This window comes from Plecotus auritus (assembly GCF_963455305.1).
Source record: "Plecotus auritus genome assembly, chromosome: 15".
Classification (NCBI taxonomy): domain Eukaryota; kingdom Metazoa; phylum Chordata; class Mammalia; order Chiroptera; family Vespertilionidae; genus Plecotus; species Plecotus auritus.
In genome coordinates, this window is record NC_137781.1 from 1,304,889 (window position 1) to 1,330,443 (window position 25,555).

General features: G+C 58.9%; 2 protein-coding genes across 11 annotated transcripts in view; both read right to left on the reverse strand.

The window, feature by feature from the left end:
• Positions 1-182: 182 nt before the first annotated feature.
• Positions 183-20,440, reverse strand: FAH (fumarylacetoacetate hydrolase). Its single transcript, XM_080651595.1, has 14 exons — positions 20,272-20,440; positions 16,702-16,812; positions 15,067-15,188; positions 13,710-13,759; positions 12,554-12,644; positions 11,545-11,642; positions 11,388-11,440; positions 7,813-7,912; positions 7,023-7,153; positions 5,908-5,983; positions 4,929-4,975; positions 3,058-3,159; positions 2,040-2,157; positions 183-447 (listed from the first exon to the last, which is right to left on the reverse strand). Exons 1-14 carry the CDS (start codon positions 20,350-20,352, stop codon positions 368-370), a joined length of 1,260 nt encoding a protein of 419 aa, XP_080507721.1. The 5' UTR covers positions 20,353-20,440; the 3' UTR covers positions 183-367.
• A 3,541-nt stretch (positions 20,441-23,981) lies between these two features.
• The window catches only part of ZFAND6 (zinc finger AN1-type containing 6), a 52,305-nt gene continuing 50,731 nt past the window's right edge, over positions 23,982-25,555 (reverse strand). For 8 of the 10 annotated variants that reach the window (XM_080651602.1, XM_080651598.1, XM_080651597.1 and 5 more), the window contains exon 6: positions 23,982-24,948. In XM_080651602.1, the coding sequence (XP_080507728.1) occupies positions 24,800-24,948 (149 nt within the window). In that variant the 3' untranslated portion in view covers positions 23,982-24,799. The remainder of the gene's footprint in view (positions 24,949-25,555) is intronic. The other 2 variants (XR_013959677.1, XR_013959678.1) reach the window with 2 other exon arrangements.

Genomic DNA, 25,555 nt, shown 5'->3' on the forward strand with positions numbered 1-25,555 from the left:
CCAGGCCTCCCTGTCCCATGAAGCCGTCCCAGAATTCCAGGCGCTGGCTCAATGCCAAGGGGTCCTGGTCCCGATGCCGGGTCGTGGGACCTGCAAAGCCTGTATGTCCACTGGTGCGGGTTCATGCCCCCCCAACCCTCCCGCCCGCCCCCGGCCCCATCTCACTGATAAAAACAGACCAATGAGTGTCTCCCCGGAAGCAGCTCACACCTCGACCCGCCGATTAAGACGCCCCAGGCTGCGGCACAGGGCACGATGGCTTTTATTTACTTGTTCCTGAAGGAGGAGGGGCCACGGCCACGGGGGCCTGGTCCCGGGGTGGGGGCCGGGGGTCCAGCCAGGTGAGTGTCCAGGCCGCTAGAGGCCCTCACGCCGACGTGAGGGCGGGCAGCACCTTGCCCGCGCACTGGCCGAAGCCCACGCGGTAGCCGTCGCCCTGGCAGTGGCCTGGAACAGAGAGGACACGGGTCGGCGGTGGCCACCGGGGTCACGGGAGCCGAAGCCTGGGCAGCCGCAGCGACGGCCGTCACGGAGCTGGGCCCGCTGCGGGGACGGACGTGCCTTTTCCACGGGAGAACAGCCTGGCGCAGCCGCAGGGGCCCTCGAGGTGGGACTCCGTGCCCCCCTCGCCCCCGCCCCACGGACCCTCAGAAACACCCCAAGGGGCTCCACGGGTTTCTGCGTGGGTTTGGGGTTTAGCCCGAAGCAAGAGGCCTGGGTTCAAAGCCGGGCTTCCCCACCGACCGGCCCCGTGACCTTGGCCCCCCCCCAAGACTCAGTTTCCTCATCTGTGAAATGGGTTCAGCGAGCAAGCCCAGCAAGGCAGGACCGTCGCAAAGATGAGCTGGCTGCACAGAAAACAGCTCGGCCCCCTCACCTGGAGACAGTAACAGCCCTTGTCTCTCAGGCACACGAGGATCCGATGAAATGCCCACGTGTACCCCCCACCCCCAGCACATGCTCGCCCACAGGGGAGATGCCCCAGAAGCGTTAGTGCCATTCGTTGAATCCCCGCCCCCACGAAGGATATTTTGAGGGGGAGGCAGAGAGGAGGGTCCGGCGTGTTTAGACAAGCGTTAGAGGAGAGAAGGCTGCCAGGCGCTGAGAGAGCACAAAGGAGGGAACATCTGAGCTGGGCGTTGACGGGTGTGTAGGAGTTCGCAGGGAAGGGCATGCCGGGCGGAAGGAACAGCATGTGCAAAGGCACAGACTGCGTCTGCTTCCTGAATGCAGATGGTGATGACATCCTCCCGGTGGGCAATGCTGGCCCCCACCGCCCCCTCCCGTCTCGCAGACACCCTGCTCCGCCAAGTCCAGATCGCCGGTGACCTGGGCGACCTGACGTTATTTTATCGCTCTGCGCAGGGAGCCGGGGACAGAGCGGGGCCCCATCCGGGGCCTTTGCAGTCTGGGGAGGGTCCGACGGAAAACCCCTGGTACCCAAGGCTGGGATGAGGGACAGAGCGAGCAGACACTGGGGATGCTGGAGTGGGGCCGAGTCAGACAGACGGCTGCCCAGCCGACGGGACAGCACACGTGGGCAGAGGGGCAGGGAGATGCAGGCAGGGGGGCAGGGAGACACGGCAGGGGGGCAGGGAGACGCGGGCAGGGGGGCAGGGGGGCGGGGAGACGCGGGCGGGGGGCCGGGGAGACGCGGGCGGGGGGCCGGGGAGACGCGGGCAGGGGGGCAGGGGGGCGGGGAGACGCGGGCAGGGGGGCAGGGGGGCGGGGAGACGCGGGCAGGGGGGCAGGGGGCCGGGGAGACGCGGGCAGGGGGCAGGGAGACGCGGCGGGGGCAGGGAGACGCGGGCAGGGGGGCAGGGGGGCAGGGGGCCGGGGAGACGCGGGCAGGGGGCCGGGGAGACGCTGGCGGGGGGCCGGGAGACGCAGGCAGGGGGCCGGGAGACGCGGGCGGGGGGCCGGGAGACGCGGGCGGGGGGCCGGGGAGACGCGGGCAGGGGGCAGGGAGACACGGCAGGGGGCAGGGAGACGCGGGCGGGGGGGCCGGGGAGACCCGGGCGGGGGCCCGCCGCCCTCACCCGTGATGATGACTTCGTCCCCGTCCTGCAGGAACCGCCGGGTCTTGCCGTAGCCCAGGTCGATGGCCTGCGTGCCCCGCCAGGACAGCTCCAACATGGAGCCGAAGCTCTCCGGCTCCTGCCAACAGAAAAGGGAGGAGAGTGTCAGGGCCTCGCGGGCGCGGCTCAGGGGCTGAGCTTCGACCTGGGACCCAGGAGGTCAGGGTTCGATTCCCGGTCAGGGCACAGGCCCGGGTTGTGGGCTCCATCCCCAGTGCGGGGCGTGCAGGAGGCAGCCGATCCGTGATTCTCTCTCATTGTGGATGTTTCTCTCCCTCTCCCTTCCTCTCTGACATCAATAGAAATATATTCTTAAGAAAAGAAAGAAGAAAAATAAAGTGTCCCAGGGACACAGCTCTGTGTGAGCCTGTTGGCTCCGGCACAGATAAGTCCTGGGGGCCCCAGGCAGGGGCGGGGGAATCCGGGGCCCCCCAAGACCCTGCCTCGGTGGAACCACACGGAACACCCTCGGGTAATGCCAGGCCCCGCCCCCCACCGGGGACAAGAGGCTGCAGTGGGGACCTGGCAGGAAGGGACTGCCACATGCACCCCCCTCCCCCCAAGGCACCATCTCTGGGGTTCTGAGACCCTGCCCTGGGCTGACAGTGGCACGGGGGGCGGGAGTGGAGGGGGGGAGGCCACAGCAGCCGGGCCACCCCCTCCTGGGAGCACGCAGTGTGGGAAGGTGACACCACACACAGGCCGCTCCCCCCTCTCCCCACGCGGACAGGCACGGCCTCCGCTCCCACGCCCGCCTCTTTCCTGCTAAGTTTGAAATGACAAATGTTTTAAATTTATTTTTTAATTTCGGAGAGGAAGGGAGAGGGAGTGAGAGAGAAACATCCATGAGGAGAGAGAATCACGGATCGGCTGCCTCCTGCACGCCCCCCACTGGGGATGGAGCCGCCACCCGGGGCCCTCGGGGCTGCGTGGGGAGCAGGGAGGGGGGTGGGGGCTGGATCTGCGAGGGGGTGCTCACCGGCCCGCTGATGGTCCCGGAAGCCAGCAGGTCCCCGGGCCGCAGGTTGCAGCCGTTGACGGAGTGGTGAGTGAGCTGCTGCAGCATCGTCCAGTACATGTACTGCGGGCGAGGGCGGGTGGGCACGGGCCTCACACGGCGGGGGGCACGGCAGCCCCCGGCTTCCTCCAGACCCCCCGGATTCCCCCGGGCCCCCGGCTTCCTCCAGACCCCCCAGGTTCCCCTGGGCCCCAGGCTTGCCCCCCGGCTTCCTCCCGGGCCCCCCAGCTTCCTCCCAGGCTCCCCGGCTTCCCCCCGACCCCCCAGCCCCTGGCTTCCTCCAGACCCCCCAGGTTCCCCCCGGATGCCCCGGCTTCCTCCAGACCCCCCAGGTTCCCCTGGGCCCCAGGCTTCCCCCCCGGCTTCCTCCAGACCCCCCAGGTTCCTCCGAGGCTCCCCGGCTTCCTCCAGACCCCCCAGATTCCCCTGGGCCCCAGGCTTCCCCCCCGGCTTCCTCCAGACCCCCCAGATTCCCCTGGGCCCCAGGCTTGCCCCCCGGCTTCCTCCGGGGCCCCCCAGCTTCCTCCGAGGCTCCCCGGCTTCCCCCCGACCCCCCAGCCCCTGGCTTCCTCCAGGCCCTCCGGCCCCCCTGGCCCTCAGCCTCCCCGTTCCCTCAGCCTCCGGCTCCCCGCCCCCCGGCCCCGCGCCCCCTCTCCCAGGTTCCTCTGGGCGATGGGTGACAGCTGTCCTTCTGCAGAGCTGCCCGGGGACCACCCCCTCTGTTCCCGCCCTGCACCCCCACCCCCGCCTGCTCAGAGCCTCAACGTGCAGCCCGCGCGTCTGTCCCTGAGGACACTCTGCCCCCCGAATGCCCCCCAGCCCAGGCGGACAGGGTGCTCATCAGGGCAGAGGCCGCTCCTGAGCAAAGACCCCAAGGTCCTTCGTCCTTCTCCTGCCCGGGGCCTCGGAACGAGGAGCCTGCAGGGAGGTCAGGCCGGGGTGGGGGGGTGGCAGGGAGAGAGGGGCCGGGACCAGGTGCCCCCCACACAGGCTCAGGTGCAGGGCCCGCCCGCGCCTCCCCACCCCCACAGCGTCTGAGATCTGCCACCCCAGAGCCACGGTCCAGGCAGAGGGCACCTCAGAAACGGACTCTTGCCCGGCCGGTGTGGCTCAGTGGTTGGGCATCGACCTATGAACCAGGAGGTCCGGGTTCGATTCCCGGTCAGGGCTCATGCCCGGGTTGCGGGCTTGATCTCCAGTGGGAGACGTGCAGGAGGCAGCCGACCCATGATTCTCTCTCCTCATGGATGTTTATCTCTCTCTCTCCCTTCCTCTCTGAAATCAATTAAAAAATACATTTTTTTTAAAATAAGAAGTTCAGCCCTGGCCGGTGTGGCTCAGTGGATGGAGTGTCAGCCTGTGGACCGGAGGGTCCCGGGTTCGATTCCGGTCAAGGGCACGGACCTCAGTTGCAGGTTCCTGGCCCTGGTCCGGGTCACGCAGGAGGCAACCCATCGATGTGTCTGCCTCCCCCTCTCCCTTCCACTGTCCCTAACAATCAATGGGAAAAATATCCTCGGGTGAGGATTAAAAAAATAATAATCCATATTAATAAAAGCATAATATGCTAATTAGACCGGACGGCCGGAGGACATGCCGGAGGACATTCCAGACGTCCTTCCAGACGTCCTTCCGGATCCAGGAAAACCCCCGGCCTCCCTCTGAAGGGCCTCCTGACCCAGGGCCGGCTCCTTGGGGCCCAAAGGCGACCCGCCAGCATCTCCCCACATGGACGCTGCTCCCCGGTTCCTGCCCGAGGGCACGGCTCCCCTGGTTCCTCACGTCCGTCCGTCCGTCCGTCCGTCAGCGGCTGGCCCAGCGCCCACGCTTACCTTAAAATTGGACTTGCAGATGGGAACTGCCTGGATCATGCCCTCTCCTGCGGGAGACGGGGAACACGGACAGAGAGACTCACTTCTGTCCATCCAGACGGAAGAAACGAAAGAAAACGAAACGAAACGAAACCGCCTCGCAGGGGGCACGTGTGGCCTCGGCTGCCCACGTCCAGGGTGATTTTTGCCTAACGGGTCCCGGGAAGGACCAGCGCGGCCCTGGCCGGGAGCTCAGCTGGTTCGAGTCTCGTCCCGATCCGCCAAGGAGGCCGGATCGACTCCCAGCCAGGGCACAGACAGGGATCACCAGCGCCCGCCGGCGGGGCTCAGGGGCTGGGCATCGACCTAGGAACCAGGAGGTCAGGGTTCGATTCCCGGTCAGGGCACAGGCCTGGGATGCAGGCTCCATCCCCAGTGGGGGGCGAGCAGGAGGCAGCCGATCCGTGATTCTCTCTCATCATGGATGTTTCTCTCTCTCTCTTCCTCTCCCTCTCTGACATCAATAAAAATATACAGTGAGTGGCCAGATGATGATGATCTCTGAACGCATAATAATCTGGCCACTCAGTGTGTGTGTGTTTGTGTGTGTGTGTGTATATATATATATATTAGAGGCCCAGTGCATGAATTCGTGCATGGGTGGGGTCCGGCCAGCCTGGCCAGGGGGAGGGGACATGGGCGGTTGGCCGGCCTGCCTGCTGGCGGAACTCCTGGTCGAGGGGACAATGTGCACATTAGCCTTTTATTCTATAGGATAGACACAGAGTGGCCAGATGATTATGTGTTCAGAGATCATCACCATCTGGCCGCTCTGTGTGTTTTCAAAAAGGAACAAAAAGAACCCACGTGTCTCTAAGGCTGCAGCAGGAGATCCCCCTCACCCCACCCCTCTCCCCGGAGCTCAGGAGCCTTTGGGACTGGGGCTCGGGCACGTGAGCACCCGGAGCCCCGGCCACACCCTCCAACACCAGGACAGTACCTTTCAGGGCGACAGACAGCTTGATGTCGAACGTGTAGGGCTGGTCATGGCAGAGATACGGCAGCGGCTTGGGGTCCTGCGAGGGCAGAGGACACGGGGTAGAGGGGCCGCTCTCCAGGGACCCAGCGCCAGGTCCCTGGTCCGTGAGAGGCGAGGGGGAGTCCCATGAGCCAGACTCCAGGGAACGAGGCTGAGGGAGGGGCAGGTCAGAGGTGCAGAGGCCAAAGGAGGGGCGCCCCAGACAGGCAGGGAGGGGCCGGCCGGCGTGGCTCAGTGGCTGAGCAGTCGTCAACCTATGAACCAGGAGGTCACATGCAGGAGGCAGCCGATCCACGATTCTCTCATCATTGATGTTTCTCTCTCCCCATCTCCCTTCCTCTCTGAGATCAATAAAATATATATATATTAAAAAACAAACAAAAAGGAAAAACGTTGAGTAAATAACGGTTCGGAAGTGGCCAGCGTCCTGCAGGCTGGGCCCGGGCGGTGACCGGGAAGGGCTGGTGTAGAGGCCCGTGTCTGGGTGCCAGGGTGCCAGGGCGCAGAGCGGGGTGGGGGTTGAGGTGGGGCTCGAGCAGGTGAGATGCGGGGGCAGGTGTGGGGGACCGAGTCCCGTGGCCACATGACAGGACTGCAGACGCGGGGAACCTGGGCCAGGTCACACGGCAAGGAGGCCAAGGAGGGCGAGCGTCTAGGAAGAGTTGGGGTCTGCCAGGCAGGCACCCTGAGGAGGGCTCGGGGCCAGGGCGCTGGGGGAGGCCACGCGGGGATGGTGGCCGCACTGGGACAGGCCCAGGCTGAGGGTGAGACGAAGCCTGCCCCCCTCCATCGGCTCCGGGACCAGCTCCAGCCTGCATTCTACCACGCGGCCCCCAGGGGGCGCCACCGCACAGCGCATCCCCGGCCGCCTGGTGTTCAGTGCATGGTCCTGGCAGGTACCAGCTCCCCTGGCCTCGGAGGGCGGGTTCTGAAGGTTACAACATGGTGTGTCTCCCCCCAAAACTGTGCAGGGGGCGGGGAGAGCACCGCGGGGAGTGACGGGCGCCTGCCTGGAGGTCACCAGCCTCGGGGCAGAGGGGCCGGGGTGTGGGGCTCCCCGAGGACGCGGGGCTCACCTGCTCCGGGTTGGGCACCACAAAGGGCATGAGGGCATCCATGGGCACCACCCACGGGGAGATGGTGGTTGCGAAACTCTTGCCCAAGAACGGCCCGAGCGGCACGTACTCCCACCTCTGAATGTCTCGGGCTGCGGGAGGAGGAGGGCCGGCAGGGCTTACCGGGCGGCCGGGACCTCGGCTCCGGCTCCCTCCTCCCCCTGACCACGGAGCACAGGTGCCCGGCACAGCCGCCCCCCACCCAGGCCCCAACCAGGCTGCCCAGGGCCCAGGGGCATCGGCCTATGCCCAGGACAGAGGTCCTTTGAGGTCCCTGTGCCAGGGTGACCCGGCAGGTGGGAGGGTCCCCCGTGAAGGGGCTGACGCTCCCAGGCACCATCTCCCCCCACCCCTCTCTCCGCTCCGGGGAGGCAGGTTCTGAAGCTGGGCCGCTGAGTTTGATGGAAACTCAGCAACTAACGGAGACCTCTCTGTGCCTCATCGGTAAAATGGGAATGATAACACCGCCAGTGGGCCCAGCCGGGGTGGCTCAGTGGTTGAGCGTCGACCTATGAACCAGGAGGTCAGGGTTCGATGCCCGGTCAGGGCACATGCCCGGGTGGCGGGCTCCATCCCCAGTGGGGGGCGTGCAGGAAGCAGCCAATCCATGATTCTTTCTCATCACTGATGTTTCTCTCTCTCTCTCTCTCTCTCTCTCTTTCTCTGAAATCAATAAAAACACATTAAGAAAAAATATCGCCAGGAGGCATTCGGGCGGCCACCGCCCAGAGCGCCCCGCGCCCTCACTCACCGCTCCAGTCGTTCATCAGGACCATCCCGAAAATGTGCTCGTGGGCCCTGGAGATGGGGATCGGCTCTCCCAGGCGGTTCCCGGGGCCTACGAAGAAAGCCTGCCCGCGGGGGAGCGGGTTAGTGTTGGGCTCCCCGGGCAGCGCCCCAGGTCCCACGCCTGGAGGGCAAAGGTCAGGCCTGTCCGAGGCCCTGAATGCAGTGTTTCTGACAGGAGCGGAAGTAGGATATGGGGGACCAGCTAGAACCGTGAGGAATAGCGATCACGCTCGGTTAACCGCGGCTGTGCTGCTCCGGTTAGAGAAGAGCCTTCTAGCCTGGCTGGCGGCCGCACTGGGGACCTGGGAGCCCACCTGGAGCTGCAGCCTCTGCTCCCCACCCAGGAGCTGCCTGTTACCATGGAAACATAACAACCTGGTTGCAGAAACCAGGGACCCCAGACCTTTGAGGACCCCCAGCCCTTTGCATACCCACAGGCCTTTGAGGATCCCCAGCCTTTGCATACCCCCAGTCCTTTGCAAACCCCCAGTCCTTTGCATACCCACAGGCCTTTGCAAACCCCCAGGCCTTTGCATACCCCCAGCCCTTTGCAAACCCCCAGCCCGCATTGCCTGTGCACTGCCCATCTGGCACCCCTTTGCCCACTTCCCATGCCATCTCTGTCCTTCTCCCCAGTGTAAGCAGCCGCCTATTGGGGGTTGGGGGGCAGAGCAGATGCTTGTGAGTGACCTGCTGCCCCCCATGCTGCTGGCGGGACTGGAATCAGCGCTCACAGACGATGCCACCCTGTCTCTGCCACATCGGCTCAGGGAGGGACAGGCGGCGGGACCCCTCGGTTGTCCGGTTATATTTCTAAGCCGTGTGCTGCTCCTGGGGGACCCATGGCCGCCTCGGGGAGCTGGGGCACTCCAGCCCGTGACCCTTCTGATCAGCCCTGAACGCCAAGCACGGCAGCGCCTGGCTCCTGCCCTGCCGCCCCTCAGCTCTGCACTTCAGGACCCGGCGGGTACGTGAGGCTGGTGGGAACGGAGGGAATCAGCCCCAGCCGGTGTGGCGCAGTGGATAGAGCGTCCGCCTGTGGACTGAAGGGCCTGGGGTTCGATTCCAGTCAAAGGCACGTATCTGGGCTGCAGACTCGATCCCCGGTCCTGATGGGGCATGTGCTGGAGGCAACCAATCGATGTGTGTCTCTCACATCGATGTTTCTCTCTCTCTGTCTCTCCCCCCTCCCTTCCACTCTCTCTAAAAGTCAATGGAGCCCAGCTGGCCTGGCTCAGGGGTTGAGTGTCAACCTATGAACCAGGAGGTCAGAGTTCGATTCCCGCTCAGGGCACAGGCCCAGGTGGCGGGCTCGATCCCCAGTGTAGGGCGTGCAGGAGGCAGCTGATCCGTGATTCTCTCCCATCATAAATGTTTCTATCTCTCCCTCTCTGACATCAATAAAAATACATATATTTTAAAAATCAATGGAAAAAATATCCTCAGGTGAGGATTCACAAAAAGAAAGAAAAAGAAAAGAAAAATGGTTATTTGTGCAAAATCAAAAGGCTGCTGCCAAAACACAGCCAAGCCCTGGCCGGTGTGGCTCAGTGGATAGAGCATTGGCCTGCGGACTGAAGGGTCCCGGGTTCGATTCTGGTCAAGGGCATGGACCTTGGCTGCGGGCACATCCCCAGTGGGGGGTGTGCAGGAGGCAGCTGATGGATGTTTCTCTCTCATGGATGTTTCTAACTCTCTGTCCCTCTCCCTTCCTCTCTGAAATAAAAAAACAAACAAACCAAAAAAAAACGCAGCCAAGACCCTGATGGGGCGCCCCCCCACCCCCAGCCCATCACCCACCGCCCTGGATGGAGAGAAAAACATCCCCAACACAATGACCAGGAACCAGCAGAATACCCAGACGTCCCTGGGGCAAACTGGGACGCTGACTGTCAACCGCACAGAATCAGCGATGGGCATGATGGACATTTGCCAACACAAACAAGCCATCGGAGCCCTATGTGCTCTGTGGTGAGGGTCGACCCCTTGCAGACGTTCCCCTCCAGATCAGAAAACAAACGCAGGGCACCGGCTGGTAGCGGACCTCACGAGATCTAACCGCCAGCTGCCATGACCAGGGGCCCTGCCCTCCCCGCCCATCTCTGCACGGGGCGGGGCCCACGCAGGCCAAGCCCCTGCCCGCAGCGTCCCCCGTTCACCCGGGGAGAAGGCCCGCCCCCAACCTGGGCTCGGTGGGTCTGGGCTGGGAGACCTGCTCTGGGGTCCACGTGCAGCAGGAGGCAGCGGGCCGGCTGAGAGGGCCTTGCAGGGCTTGGGCCCCCCCCCCGGGCAGTGCCCCCACATTTCCTTCTCTGGACGTAGTCTAATAGACCAGCGGGCAGGACTGGACAGACCGGGAGCTCCTGCTGCCTCCGGCCGACCTTGATTTCCGCAGCCACAGCCCTGGGGGGGGGGGGGGCTGGGGGGGCCCACACCCCTTCTCCACCTGCCGAGAGTGGACACCACAGCTTCCCCAGGCCTCACCTAAACCACGGGCGTTGCTATGAAAAGTCCCTCCATGCCCTGGCCAGTGTGGCTCAGTGGACAGAGCGTCGGCCTACGGACCAAAGGGCCCCGGGTTCGATTCGGGTCTAGGGCACGTACTTGCTTGCAGGCTCCTCCCCGCCCCGGCCCTGGTCAGGGATCATGCAGGAGGCAACCCACCGATGTGTTTTTCTCACATCGATGTTTCTCTCTGTCTCTCCCTCTCCCTTCCACTCTCCCTAAAAATCAATGGGAAAATGTCCTCGGGTGAGGATGAACAACAACAACAAAATTAATTAATTAAAAAATAAAAATTAGCCCTGGCTGGTGTGGCTCAGTGGATAGAGCGTCGGCCTGCGGACTGAAGAGCCCTGGGTTCGATTCCCGGTCAGGGCACATGCCGGGATTGCGGGCTCCATCCCTAGTGTGGGGCGTGTGGGAGGCAGCCGATCCATGATTCTCTCTCATCATTGATGTTTCTTTCTCTCTCTCTCCCTCCCCTTTCTCTCTGAAATCAATAAAAAATATGTTTAAAAATAAAATAAAATAAAACGATAAAAATTGATAAAAAAGGGAAGTCCCTCCCTGAGCCGGTCTGCACCCCCCGCCTGGGCCAGGCCCCGCCATCTGACACCGGCCATCGCGTTGTTTGGTTTGTTCTGTTACTCCTCACCCAAGGGTATTTTCTCCATTCATTTTTAGGGAGAGTGGGATGGAGGAAGGGAGGGTTGCAGGAGGCAACCAATCGATGTGTCTCTCTTCAGAGAGAGAGGGAGCGAGAGAGAGAGAGAGAGAGAGAGAGAGAAACATCGATGTGAGAGAGACACAGCGACTGGTTGCCTCCTGCATGTGCCCCGACCGGGGCTGGGGATCGAACCAGCAACCCAGGTATGTGCGTGCCCTTGACCTGGGATTGAACCCTAAACCCTTCGGTGCTGGGGCCGATGCTCCAACCACGGAGCCACACCGGCCGGGCCTGCCATCACGGTTATGGAGAGCCCATGCCGATGCCACGCTGAGACGCTGAGACCCCGAGACCCTGTACACGCTTACCATTTCCAACTCGATGTCCAAGAGTTTGCTGGGGCCGTACACGGGAGGCTTTGCTGCAACAACACGGGGACAGGGGGCTGCCGTGAGGGCCAGGCCCAGGAACACGTGTGGGGACACAGAGCCGCGTGGGAGGGGCCTGAGAACGCGGGGCACTCACAGTCATCCGGTCTCATCTGTCCCATGGGCCTGCGGATCGGCGTGCCGGACACCACGATGGAGGAGGTGCGGCCGTGGTAACCCACGGGTAAGTGCAGCCTGACAGAGGAAGACAAAGGATGAGGTGTCAGCGCTGTCACGTGTGGCAGAAAACATGTCAACATTCTTTTTAATTTTTTTTTTTTTTAAATACTAGAGGCCCGATGCACGAAGATTCGTGCAAGAACGGGCCTTCCTTCCCCTGGCTGCCAGCACCGCCTTCGCTCTGGCCCGGAGCCACCTTTCTGCCTTCCCATGCTGCCCAGAGGCCCAGAGCGGCTGGGAGCAGGACGCCTGCATATGCAAATTAGCCTGCCATCTTTGTTGGCTTAATTTGCATACTCACTCCTGATTGGCTAGTGGGCGTAGTGAAGGTACAGTCAATTAGCATGGTACTCTTTTATTAGTGTAGATATTTTTGTTGCTTTCAGAGAGGAAAGGAGAGGGAGAGAGAGCGACACATTGATGATGAGAGTCATTGACTGGCAGCGTTCTGCACGCCCCCTAGTGGGGATCGGGTGAGGCTAAACCAGGGTCCTCAAACTACGGCCCGCGGGCCACATGCGGCCCGCCGAGGACATGTATCCGGCCCGCCGGGTGCCGCTGCCTGTCCTGCTTAGCAGCCGACTCGTCCCGGGCCCGCAGTGCGCATAGGAATTTGTTCATAGTTTTTTTTTTAAACTATAGTCCGGCCCTCCCACGGTCTGAGGGACAGTGAACTGGCCCCCCGTTTAAAAAGTTTGAGGACCCCTGGGCTAAACAAAACAAACCAACAAAAATAGGAGACGAAGGGACTGCTCCCTGATCCCCCAGCGGGTCCAGGGCGGAGCTGAGAAGACCAGACACTGAGACCGTTGTTTCTAGGAGGGTTGACACATGATCCTCATCACGGTTTTTCCCAGGACTGCATGCCGCTGGGAATGGGAGGACAGACAGACTCGGAACACGTCACACTCTGGCCTGGGACCTACCAATTGGGCATCAAGGCGTTGTCCTTGCCCCGGAACATGATCCCGACGTTCGAAGCGTGCTGCCGCGAGGAGTAGAAGTCCGTGTAGTCACCTGCGGAGGGAAGTCGCGGGAGAGAGAGCCCCTCGGGGGACCCGGACGCCTCGGGACAGAGAAGGGACATGCCAAGGACGGGGTGACAAGGACAAGAGGAGGAAGCAGGAACGCCAGCTTCCTCGGCACCCCGTTCCGAGGGGCGGCAGGCGGGGGGCACCCACCCACGACACGTGCACCAACGCTCAGCACAAAACGGGCACAGATGAGCCTCCCTAAAAAATTCATTTCAGCCCGGCCGGCGTGGCTCAGTGGTCTAGGAACCAGAGGTCAGGGTTTGGTCTAGGAACCAGAGGTCAGGGTTTGATCTAGGAACCAGGAGGTCAGGGTTTGGTCTAGGAACCAGGAGGTCAGGGTTTGATCTAGGAACCAGGAGGTCAGGGTTTGATCTAGGAACCAGAGGTCAGGGTTTGATCTAGGAACCAGGAGGTCAGGGTTTGATCTAGGAACCAGGAGGTCAGGGTTTGATTCCCGGTCAAGGGCACACGCCCGGGTTGTGGGCTCCATCTCCAGTAGGGGGCGTGCAGGAGGCAGCCGATCCATGATTCTCTCTCCTCATTGATGTTTCTCTCTCTCCCTTCCTCTCTGAGATAAAAAATATATATATTTTTAAAAAATGCAATCAGCCGTGGCTGGTGTCGCTCAGTGGATAGAGCGTCGGCCTGCGGACTGAAGGGTCCCGGGTTCGATTCCGGTCAAGGGCATGTACCTTGGTTGCGGGCACATCCCCAGTAGGGGGTGTGCAGGAGGCAGCTGTTCGATGTTTCTCTCTCATCGATGTTTCTAACTCTCTCTCCCTCTCCCTTCCTCTCTGTAAAAAGTCAATAAAATATATTTTTTAAAATGCGATCAATAACAATATATTTAAACAACAAATAAACAAATAAAAATAAAACACTGTGTCAGAACTCTCCACTGACAAACAAATAATACACATGAGCTCGAACCCTCGACACGCCTGAGTCGGTGGTGGGGGTGGGGGTGGCCCCAGCCCCAGAGCCCCTCCCACCTGGGAGCAGGGAGCAGCCCCGCTGGCCCAGGAGGCCGCCCCGCGCATGGACTCACCTATGGCGGCGGGGAGGTGCATGGTGGCGAGAGCCTGGGGGACCAACGCACTGAAACACAGCCAGGGGTTTCAGGGTCAAGCGCGTGGCGAGGCGAGGTGCCCGCTCGGGTGGCCACCCGCAGGCGCAGCCCAGCCCCTCCCAGAATCCTGTGCCCGATGCCCGTGACTGTCTCCAGGCCCGACTGGACCAGGGAGGGGTCCGCCCACTCAAGCTGCGATGCCTCCTGTCTAGCTCCAGGTCCCATTCTAGGAATCGAGCTAACTCCCTCGGCTCTGGGAACCGGACAGGGACACGGATGGCCCGGCCGGCGTGGCTCAGTGGCGGAGTGCCGACCTAGGAACCAGGAGGTCAGGGTTCGATTCCCGGTCAGGGCACAGGCCCGGGTTGCGGGCTCGATCCCCAGTGGGGGGCGTGCAGGAGGCAGCTGATCCATGATTCTCTCTCATCATTGATTTTTCTTTTTTTTCGTTTGTTTCCTTTTTCTCTCTCTTTTATTTTTTTTACTGTTTTTTTTTTCTCATTTTTTCATCAATGTTTCTATCCCTCTCTCCCTCTCCCTTCCTCTCTCTGAAATCAATAAAAATAAATGAAAAAAAACCCAACAGCCCTGGCCGGTGTGGCTCGGTGGATAGAGCGTCGGCCTGGGGACTTAAGGGTCCCGGGTTCGATTCTGGTCAAGAGCATGTACCTTGGTTGCGGGCACATCCCCAGTGGGGGGTGTGCAGGAGGCAGCTGATGGATGTTTCTCTCCCATTGATGTTTCTAACTCTATCCCTCTCCCTTCCTCTCTGTAAAAAATCAATAAAATATATTTAAAAAAAAAAAGAAAAAAAAGAGAAAAAAACAACAAAAAAAAACTTAGCCCTAGCCGGTATGGCTCAGTGGACAGAGTGTCGGCCTGCAAACTGAAAGGTCCCAGGTTCGATTCCCGATCAGGGCACCTTCCCAGGTTGTGGGCTCGATCCCCAGTGTGGGGCGTGCAGGAGGCAGCCGATCCATGATTCTCTCTCATCATGGATGTTTCTCCCTCTCTCCCCCTCTCCCTTCCTCTCTGAAATCAATAAAAATATATTTTTAAAAAACACCCACAAATGTATTAAAAAAACCAAACCTTTTTTTTAAAAAAAGGACGGGATGATGCTGATGAAGCAGGAAGAGGGCCAGTGGCACAGGGGTGATTCCGTCCCCCCCGGTGCATGAATTCGTGCATGGTGGGGTCATGCAGCCTGGGCAGGGGCTACGCCAGGCCAGGGCAGCCGTGCGGTGACTTTGAATCTTTGAATGATCCCGGCCGTCACCTCATGTCACCATCACCCTCTCCTCCCGCCCCCGACGTCCACGCGCTCGCTCCTCACCGCTTCCGCAGCTCCGCGTCGTCTCGGAGCCGGGCCTGGCCGGCCGACAGCAGATTCTGCAGGGAAGCTCGCGCCTCCTTCCAGGCGGCCTGGCCCAGGCCCATGAAGTTGTTGAGAGTGGGCTGAAACGGGGGGAGAGGGTCACGCGTGGGACAGTGCTGGGCGCTGCCCCTCCTTCCTGCCCACAGGAGAGGCCGGCCTGCCCTCCAGGGCCGTCACTCCTCTCCTGGGCATGGCAACGTCCAGGACGCTCGCTCTTAGCTCTGTCGCCTGGGCATCAAGGTGGGAAGGGGGTCAGCCCCTCACGGACTTGCACGCACAGCGGGCAGAGCCAGGAGCTGCTGTCTGGACGCTGCTGGTGCTGCTCGGCCTGGCCCTCGGTGGGAGGTGACTGTGTGGCTCCAATGGACACTCCAGTCTGCAGGTTATCAGTCTATGCCCACCCCCTTCATGGGAGGCAAGAGAAGATTTCTTGCCCAGCCGGCGTGGCTCGGTGGCTGAGCCTCGACCTATGAACCAGGAGGTCACGGTTCCATTCCCGGTCAAGGGCACGTGCCCGGGTTGCGGGCTCGATCCCCAAGTAGGGGGCGTGGAGGAGGCAGATGATCCATGTTTCTCTCTCATCATGGATGTTCCTCTCTCTCTCCCTCTCCCTTCCTCTCTGAAATCAATAATTTAATATATATACAGTATATTAAAGCCATAGTCAGTTTGGCTTCAGGGGTCCTCAAACTGCGGCCCGCCAAGGACATGGATCCGGCCCGCCAGGTGCCGCTGCCTGTCCTGCTTAGCAGCCGACTCGTCCCGGGCCCGCAGTGCGCATAGGAATTTGTTCATAGTTTTTTTTTTAAACTATAGTCCGGCCCTCCAACGGTCTGAGGGACAGGGAACTGGCCCCGTTTAAAAAGTTTGAGGACCCCTGGGCTAAGTGGATAGGGCATCGGCCTGTAGACTAAAGGGTCCTGGGTTCGATTCCCGGTCAAGGCCACATGCCCGGGTTTTAGGCTCGATCCCCAGTAGGGGGCGTGCTGATCCGTGATTCTCTCTCATCACTGATGTTTCTCTCTTTCCCTCTCCCTTCCTCTCTAAAATCAATAAAAATATACACTGAGTGGCCAGATGATGATGATCTCTGAACACATAATCATCTGGCCACTCAGTGTCTATCCTATAGAATAAAAGGCTAATATGCACATTGTCCCCTCAACCAGGAGTTCGACCAGCAGGCAGGCTGGCTAACCACCCATTTCCCCTCCCCCTGGCCAGGCTGGCCAGACCCCACCCATGCACGAATTCATGCACCAGGCTTCTAATATATATATATATATATATATATATATATATATATATATATATATATATATAATACATACATACACACACACACTGAGTGGCCAGATTATTATGCGTTCAGAGATCATCATCATCTGGCCGCTCGGTGTATATTTTTTTAAAAAAGCACCAGGCCTTCGTCAGGGGAGTGAAGTCACATCCCACAGGTGTGTGCAGTGAAGGCTGCCAACACAGAGGGCCCTGGGCCCAGCTGTCCCCCTCCCCGCCCCCCTCCCCCTGGGCTGTCGCCCCGGCTCTGCAGGGCCACTGGGATGGAGGACACGCCCTGTCGCCCTGTCCTACCTGCACAAAGACATCCTGGTGTTTGGAGAGGACGGGCCCGGTGAAGAGGTGCTTAATGGCGCTGAGGTCCAGGATCTGGTCGCCGATGGCCACGCCGATCCGCGCTCTTGGCTGGGAGGAAGGCGGCTCGGTCAGCGCAGGGCAAAGCCTCAGCCGAGCTCGGCTCGGCGACGCCGAACGTCTGTCTGCTTAAGAACCCAAGGTCCCCCTGTAGGGTCCTTAGCACTGAACCCCAGCTCCCTGTGCCCCCCAAGGGGCTGACATGGCTGCAGTGACAGCTTTCGATGAGGCCCAAAGGCGCCCTGGAATCTTCTGGAAGGCCAGAGGCCAAGCCCCCACCCCAGCACTCTTCAGGGGGCGGTGGGAAGGGGCCATCTCCCCCAGATGCCCCTCGTGGCTGTCCCTGCACACTCCCCCAGGAACCAGCGGGGGCGGGGGCTGGGGGAGCCTCGGGCCAGTGGCTGGATCGGTTGGAGCGTCACCCCGTACACCCAACACCCAGCGTGTCACACTCGGAGGCGAACACGGGCCGGATAAACAAGGTCTGCGTGGATGTGGCCGCAAAAAACAAACGCTTCCGTTTTCATAGAAACGTAGGTTTGTTCCGATGGAGACATGCTGACTACCAAGGAAGGGCTGAGATAAACGAGTTCTATAAAGGAATAGAACATTTTATTTATTTATTTTATTATTTTTAAAAAATATACTTCTTTATTGATTTCAGAGAGGAAGGAAGAGGGAGAGAGAGAGAGAGAAGCATCAATGATGAGAGAGAATCATGGATCGGCTGCCTCCTGCACGCCCCGCACTGGGGATGGAGCCCACAACCAGGGCATGGGCCCTTGGCCAGAATCGAACCTGGAACCCTTCAGGCCGACGCTCTATCCACTGAGCCAAACTGGCTTGGGCAAATAATAGGACATTTTAATAAAAATCATTATTTTTTTCTTGAACATGAACTCACCAGACCCTGAGTCACTGCACAAATGAATACGCGTCACACAAATAAACCTATTTTTCTTGTTCTCCGAAAGTGAGATAATTCCGGCTGCGCACACCAAGCCGGTCAGTCCAAGACTAAGGACGTGGCCATCGGCTGCTAGAACATTCGCTGCCGGTGTCCGTGGGGAGAAATGGTGCGCCTGCGCGTAAGGCGTGTGAGGGACGTGAATGCAACACGATTATAGTCATCAGTCATTAGTGAAAATTGTAGTTCGTTATTCATAATGATGTATAACAGGAGACTGTAAAAGTTAAGTTACCAAATTTTTATTAGAACGGTTCTTATGTACCATTATATTGGCTGGGCCGCAAAAATATTCGTTGTGGGCTGCATGTGGCCCGCGGGACGCGAGTTTGACATGCTTGCTATACACCAAAAGGTTGTGGAGTCAACCTATCCATGTCTTTTCTCTCTTATCTATGTTTATCTCACTCCCTTTTCCTTCCTCTCCAAAACCAATAAAAGCAGCCCTGGCTGGTGTTGCTCAGTGGATAGAGCCCAGGCCTGCGGACCAAAGCGTCCCGGGTTCGATTCTGGTCAAGGGCACCTATCGTGGTTGCAGGCTCCTCCCTGGCCGGGGCGGGTGCAGGAGGTAACCCATCGATGTGTCTCTCTCACATTGATGTTTCTCTCTCTTTCTCTCTCTCTCTCTTCCACTCTCTCTACAAATCAATGGAAAAATATCCTCGGGTGAGGATTAACTAAACACACACAAAAACCACAAAAGTCAATAAAAGCAGATCCTCGGATGAATATTAAAAAAATAAAAACAGCCCTAACCGGTTTGGCTCAGTGGATAGAGCATCGGCCTGCGGACTCAATGGTCCCAGTTTTTTTTTTTTTTTTTTAAATATATTTTTATTGATTCCAGAGGGGAAGGGAGAGGGAGAGAGATAGAAATATCAATGATGAGAGAGAGCCATTGATCGGCTGCCTTCTGCACACCCCCTACTGGGGATGGAGCCTGCAACCTGGCCATGTGCCCTTGACCAAAATTGAACCCGGGACCTTTCAGTCCGCAGGCTGACATTCTATCCACTGAGCCACACCAGCTATGGCTGTTAATGGTCCCAGTTTCGATTCCAGTTGGGGGCAGGTACCTTGGTTGCGGGCACATCCCCAGTGGGGGGTGTGCAGGAGGCAGCTCATGGATGTTTCTCTCTCATCGATGTTTCTGACTCTCTATCCCTCTCCCTTCCTCTCTGTAAAAAATCAATAAAAAACAAAAAATAAAAACAAAAAACAAAAAACAAATAAAAACAAACAGTCCAGCCAGTGTGACTCAGTGGTTGAGCCTCGACCTAGGAACCAGGAGGTCAGGGTTCGATTCCTGGTCAGGGCACACGCCCGGGTTGTGGGCTCGATCCCCAGTGGGGGCCGTGCAGGGGGCAGCCGATCTGTGATTCTCTCTCATCATGGATGTTTCTCTCTCTCTCTCTCTCCCTTCCTCCCTGAAATCAATAAAAATATATTTTAAAAAAACACAGCAGAGGGGGAGGGATCTGAAGGCCACTAGGCTCCCCGCCAGGGGCGTTCATTCTAGAAAAAGCCCATCGGAGCACCCCACCTGCCTCTGGCCACAACGTTCCCACCTCACCGATGGGTGCTCCCCGAAACAGTGAGGACAGGACCCCTGAGAACAAATACCAGCGGCCTCGCAGCCGCTGGGGTGCTCACGGGGTTAAGGTTTAAGTTGCCCCCCCCCCCCCTTTGTACCTGCGTCCCCTGTGTCCCTGCAACCTCTGGCCAGGCCTGGCAGGTGCGAGGCCACAGGAGGCCACTGGCTGCAGGGTGGCCCCGGAGGCACCCCCCTTGGGGCCAAAGGTCACCATGGGGGGAGGGGCCCATGTGGCACACGCTTCCTGGGCACCCTGGGGTGCAGGCCGGGTCTGGGGTCCTTCGGTTTACCTTTAAAGCTGGGAGCAGACGTCTAGGCAACATGACCACCAATAGCCCCAAAGGAGTGGGCTCCCCGTCCCCGCCCCCCCCGCCCCCGGGGACGGTTCACCCCCGTTGGCTGATGAGCCCGTCTTCACGGGTTAACTTCTCCCTAAGTCAGGCCACACCGGCGACCTCCACCCGGCGTGTCGTGTCGCAAGAATGTTCACCCGGCATGTCGCAAGGTTGGAAGGTCGCTGGACTGGCCACGCGAAGGGAAAGTGGGGTTCATGGCCCTAAAGAGCATCTGAGGGGCCCCAGCCCCGTGACCTGTAAGCCACGGACGACACGGGGCGTCCGCGTTCCGGGGACCCAGGGTCCCGCCGGCCTGGGAGCGCGACCGCCGAGGGAAGGGGCGTCCCCGGTGCCCGCGGGGTGCCAGGGACACGCCGGCTCGGCGGGGGGCCCCCGTTTGCATTTCGTTCTCAAACGCAAACCTGCGGAGGCCCCGGGCACCCGCGCGCACACACGACCCGCTCCTCGGGTGCAGAGTGGCCCGGCCCCCCGCGCCCCTCGGGTCTCCTCGGGTCTCCTCGGGGCTCCTCGGGGCGTGCAGTCGGCGCGGGGAGGCCCGAGCGGAAGGGGAGGGGTCCCGGGTGAGGGGTCGCCCGCCCGCGCCCTGCGCTCACGTTGGCTGCGGTGGAGAAGACTCCGTAGGGCAGGTTTTGGATGGGGAAGTCCGAGTCCGGGGCCACCGACACGAACGACATGCTGACGAGAGGGGAGCCGCGAGCGGGACTCCCGACTTGGCCCGGCGGTCCGTCAGCCGGGAGCGCTCCGGCGGACCCGCCTCCCCGCCGTGACGGACAGCCCTCCGCGGCCACGCCCCCATAAAGCCCCGCCCAGCTGGCCACGCCCCTCGCCAGCCCCGTCTCTGTCCCTCTCGGCAGCCCTTGACCCCGGACCACGCCTCTCGCAGCTCTGTCCCCGCTGACCGCGCCTCCCGGAAGCCCCGCCCCACCGGCCACGCCTCCCGGAAGCCCCGCCCCGCTGACCACGCCTCTAGGCAGTCCCTTCCCCCCCGACCACGCCTCTACCAGCCCCGCCCCGAAGGCCACGCCTCTACCAGCCCCGCCCCCGCTGACCACGCTTCCCGGAAGCCCCGTCCAATTTGCTCCCTGGTACTCCTGCCCCCTCTGACCACGCCCCCACGAACCACGCCTCCCACAAAAGCCCCGCCCCGTTGACCACGCCTCCCCGTAAAAGCCCCGCCCCATGGACCCTGCTCTCCTCCCGCACAGGCCAGTCTGCACAGGCCTGACCCTCCCCTTAAAGGCAGCGACGTTTCATTCTGTGAGCAGTTTGGTCAACACCCAGCAAAACACCGGGGACAGACAGGTGCTCCATGAGTGCTTCAGGGATTAATACACAACTATTGACGAAAAGCAACCGACCCCTAGCTGCTGAGGCACACTCCTCTATGCGGGGCCCGGGGACCCCGCAGCACAGCAGCGTGGGGGGCATATTCACTGAGCCTGTCCTGTGACAGCCACAGCGGGCCAGGGGCTCCCGCTTAACACACACAGGTTAATGGGAGCCTAGATGGTAAGGCCGTGCAGAGACCAAAAGCTTTGGGGAGAAGCGGGTGTGTGTATGGGGGGAGGGGTGTGGCCATAAGATGATTGAAGGGGAAGGAAGTTTTCATCGTTTTAAAATAGACTTGCCAAACCCTCTAATTACACAGTGTGTCTGAAAATGCCAAAACCGTTCCATTTGAAAATAAAAACCATTGGAAGTCACTTGCAAATACACTCTTACTTCCTTTTCTCCTTTTTGGGGTGGGGGTTTGTTGAACATGCCCATTACAATGATAAAAAATAAAAATAAAAAAAGATTGCCTATCATCCCACAAACCTCCATTCTTCACATTTTCCCCGTTACTTGTTCATTCCCTTCGTGTGTTTTTATATATATATGTATATTTTATTGATTTCAGAGAGGAAGGGAGATAGAAACATCAAGGATGAGAATCATGGATAAGCTGCCTCCTGCATAACCCCCACTGGGGTTCGAGCCCGCAACCTGGGCATGTGCCCTTGACCAGCATCAAACCCGGGACCCTTCAGTCCACAGGCTGATGCTCTAGCCACTGCGGCAAACCGGCCAGGGCTGTTCATTCCCTTTGCATGCACAGCATTTTCCCATCTTTGTGAACTTCCCGGAGGGCCATTTTTCAGTCTGGCCCTCCATTTTTCTCCTGAACACGTTTCCCCGGGCCGAATAGGCTTCATCACTCTCATTCTCACCGGCTGAAGAGGCTGCGATGCTTTGGATGATGATAACAACAGAGCAGTGGATGGAGATCTTTGTGGTGACTTACTGTTGGCGGGGATCTGCAATGTAATTTTGAATGTAAGCCGTGAGTGTGGTCAGCCCTTGGTTTCTCTCTCTCTTTTATATATTTTTATTGATTTCAGAGGGGAAGGGAGAGAGAGAAACATCAATGATGAGAATCATGGATTGGCTGCCTCCTGCACTCCCTTACTGGGGATCGGCCTGCAACCCGTGACATGCCCTGACCAGGAATCGAACCTGGGACCCTTCGGACCACAGGCTGATGCTCTATGCACTGAGCCACACCGGCTGGGGCTAGCCCTCGTTTTCTGACTTTGAAAGGGAATGAGTTGCCTCTTTGTAGCAGGTGCCTGCTTTCTGTGTGACTGGTTTTACACAGAAACTATCAGCATAAGGAAACTGCTTCCTAGTGCTAATTGACCATGAGTTTTTAAAAATCACGGATGACTGCTAAATTCTATTAAATACTTGATCTGAATCTGTTGAGACAGTTCTAATGGATTCTCTCCTATTTTCATGTTGATGTGATAAATTAGATTTTCATGCTAAGCCACCATCACATGCTAAGATGGGACGTACACGTGGTACGTGAACACATGTAAGCCTGGAGCTCTGGATTGTGACCTCCTGCTGTTCCACATGGTATTCCATGGTTTAAAGAGGATGGCTGCCTGGTAAACGCTTGGGAACCACAGGCCAAATGGCCTTTTGAGCGTCTTTCTCTCCACAATGCTCCGATTGCTTTGTCTGAATTACGCCGTTTTTCTTTTCTTTTCATACTTAGTTCTCTTTATAGACTGTGGTTGTAGGCACAGGGGGGCCGCCGGGGCCACCCTGCGACAGGGCTGGGCTATCTACAGGCCCACCCACCGAGAGGGCTGTACCGGGCGCCTCCCGCCAACGCTCAGCCAGGACTCCGAAATAAGTCCGAGCTGGTCAGGTGGGCGAGACGGGCAGGGTGGGGTTGGCAGGGGCTGTACACATGGCCGGGGGGGCCCTGCCCACCCCGGGTGGTCTGTCACTGGACACAGCGCAGCCGGGCAGGGCTGGGATCCGGCGTCTGATTGGCAGCTCTGGATCTGGTCCACCCACGGCTGAGCCGGCGGCACGTGCAGGGCATAGAAGTTGTAAACACGAGGAGTCGTCTTTACGTCGAAGAAGGCCGTCTCGTCCACGGTTTTGGGGGTGCCCGTGGTGGGAGTGGCAGACACCATGGCCTCCACCTCCGCCAGGTGGATGACCCCCTTGCACGCTGTACCCACGCTGTGATCTCACGTTTTTCAGTGGATAGAGCGTCGGCCTGTGGTCCGAAGGGTCCCAGGTTCAATTCCTGGTCAGGGCATGTGACCGGGTTGCGGGCCGATCCCCAGTAGGGAGTGTGCAGGAGGCAGCCGATCAATGATTCTCACCATTGATGCTTCTCTCTCTCCCCTTCTCCCTCTCCCTTCCTCTCTGAAATCAATAAAAATATAAAAAAGAGAGAAAAAAACCAAAAATCTCCGTTTTTCTAATCCTACCAGAACAGCAGCTTCTCCCAGGCTGACTCGGGGGTGGCAGAGAGCTCACAGCAGGCCGCCAGACAAGAGCTGGCAAGTCTGACGGCGAAGCGACAGCCACTCTCGGCTTTAAAGAAATGCTGCCATCTTGCCCTCCCAGGAACATGAGATCCCTGTGGAACGGGACCATTAGTCTAGGCAGCCGTGGGCAAACTACGGCCCGCGGGCCGGATCCGGTCCGTTCGGCTGTTCTATCCGGCCCGCGGAGCCGAAAGAGCGGAGGGTTCTCTTGCTCTCCCCTCCGCTCCTTTACTTTGAATTTATATTAGTTCACACAAACACTCCATCCATGCTTTTGTTCCGGCCCTCCAATCCAGTTTAAGAACCCATGGTGGCCCTCGAGTCAAAAAGTTTGCCCACCCCTGCTCTAGTCGCAGGCAGATGCGAGCGGAGCAGCGGGAGGGCTCTCGCAGAATTTGTGGAGGAGGAACGGGCAGGACGAGGAGCCGCTGGAGCGCCGGGAGAGTAACAGACGAGAAAAGGCAGCACACGGGCCGGTGGTGGTTTCGCTTTTTATTTAATCAAAGGCTGGTGGGTGAACATAAATACAGCACAGTTACTTCAGACCATTCTTCATACTGTGTACACACAGACCGAGGAACGCAATCTGAAAGAAAGCCGCAGTCAGCAATGAAATGCACACAGCTCCTCCTTCCCTCGCTCAAAAAAAAAAAAAAAAAAATTAAAACATACAAACTCTAGGATCTCATCAGCACTCTCTCTCCTGTGACAAATGATTCAGACATAAATAGTGGGTGCAAAGAAACTCTATGCTAACATATGTATAACCTTTGTTAATGAGGAAAAACAAAAACCAAACAGAAGCAGCCATAATGATTAAGATACATTCAGTTACCGATAACTAGCTTTGCCCTAAAGGGCATTATCAAAAGAGAAATCGTGCTGCAGAGAAAAAGCTATATATACATACACAATGAGAAAATAAACCGCAAGATTAACGCATGCATGTTTAATACTGGGGGGGGGGGGGGGGGTCACAGTCCTCGAAGTTTCTCCACGTTTGTTATAAAAGCCCTCTGCACTCAACTAAAATGAAAGTGATCTTAAAAAGGATAATACTTGGAAAGTTTACTTAAGTCTTCTCAGCCACAGAAACTGCAATGGAAATAAATGTTCAGAGTCATTTTCAAAACAAAAACAAAAATCTATTCTTCTGGTGACATGCATGATTCAAAAGGGTCTATGCGAGACACACGGCTCTACCTTCCCGGGGACGAGGAAAGAACACCTCAAGTCAAGGTTTGGTTTGCAAGATGGTCAAAGGATTTTGTATTCCAGCAGGAGTTCAAATCTTCTGGATCTTTTCGCCGACAACCACCGGGTTCTCTTTTCGGATTTTCTCAGCGGCGTCGGCCTTGTAATTGTAAGAGCAATTGTGTACATCGGAGTAGCGGTGTACACCGCAGTAAACATTCCCACACCGGCATTCAAACCCTAGAGGGGACGAACACACGCCTGAGTCGGGTGCAGGTGGAAGTCAGGAGCACATTCACGTTCAGCACATATGTATTCCCGCGACAGCGAGAGCAGCATCCGACACCAGCGCTCACAGCCTGAGAACGTTCTCCAAGTTCACCAGCGGGCCGCTCCAGGCTGGCACCAGAGCACGTCTCAGCTGCTCTGGCTCACGCTCCCTCACCTACGACAGGGCCCCAACTGCCTCCTGTCAAAGCAGGTTGCCAAGAGGAAGACGTGACACATGCAAACTCTGCACCGTGAGCACAGGCACACCAGGGCAGGCTTACATTTTAACTGAGGCCAACGACCCCTCTGACACCGCTGTTAACAAGTAACAGCGTCCGCACCAGCTGTCCTTGGCTAACCCGCCCCCCCCCCCCCCCCCCCACGGAAAGGGAGCTGAACTTTGGCTCCATGGGATGTAGTTAGGGTGCCCGTGCATGAATCCACTAACGTGGGCCAATGAGTGAGCCGCTCTGAGCTTCCACTGCTTCTGGAATCTATATATGTAAAAGCCTAAGCGGCCGGGATGACTGGTCAATCCAATGACGGTCAACCAGTCGCTATGACACGCACTGAGCAC

Bases quoted from the DNA above. Each gene is read 5' to 3' on its own strand.
- FAH (XM_080651595.1), bottom strand. From the start codon at position 20,352: ATGTCGTTCGTGTCGGTGGCCCCGGACTCGGACTTCCCCATCCAAAAC. The intron at 13,760-15,066 runs GTGAGGAGCGAG...GCTGTGTTTCAG, and splicing joins GACGCGGAGCTGCGGAAGCG to TGCGTTGGTCCCCCAGGCTC. The intron at 11,441-11,544 runs GTGAGTGCCCCG...GTGTTGTTGCAG, and splicing joins ACAGATGAGACCGGATGACT to CAAAGCCTCCCGTGTACGGC.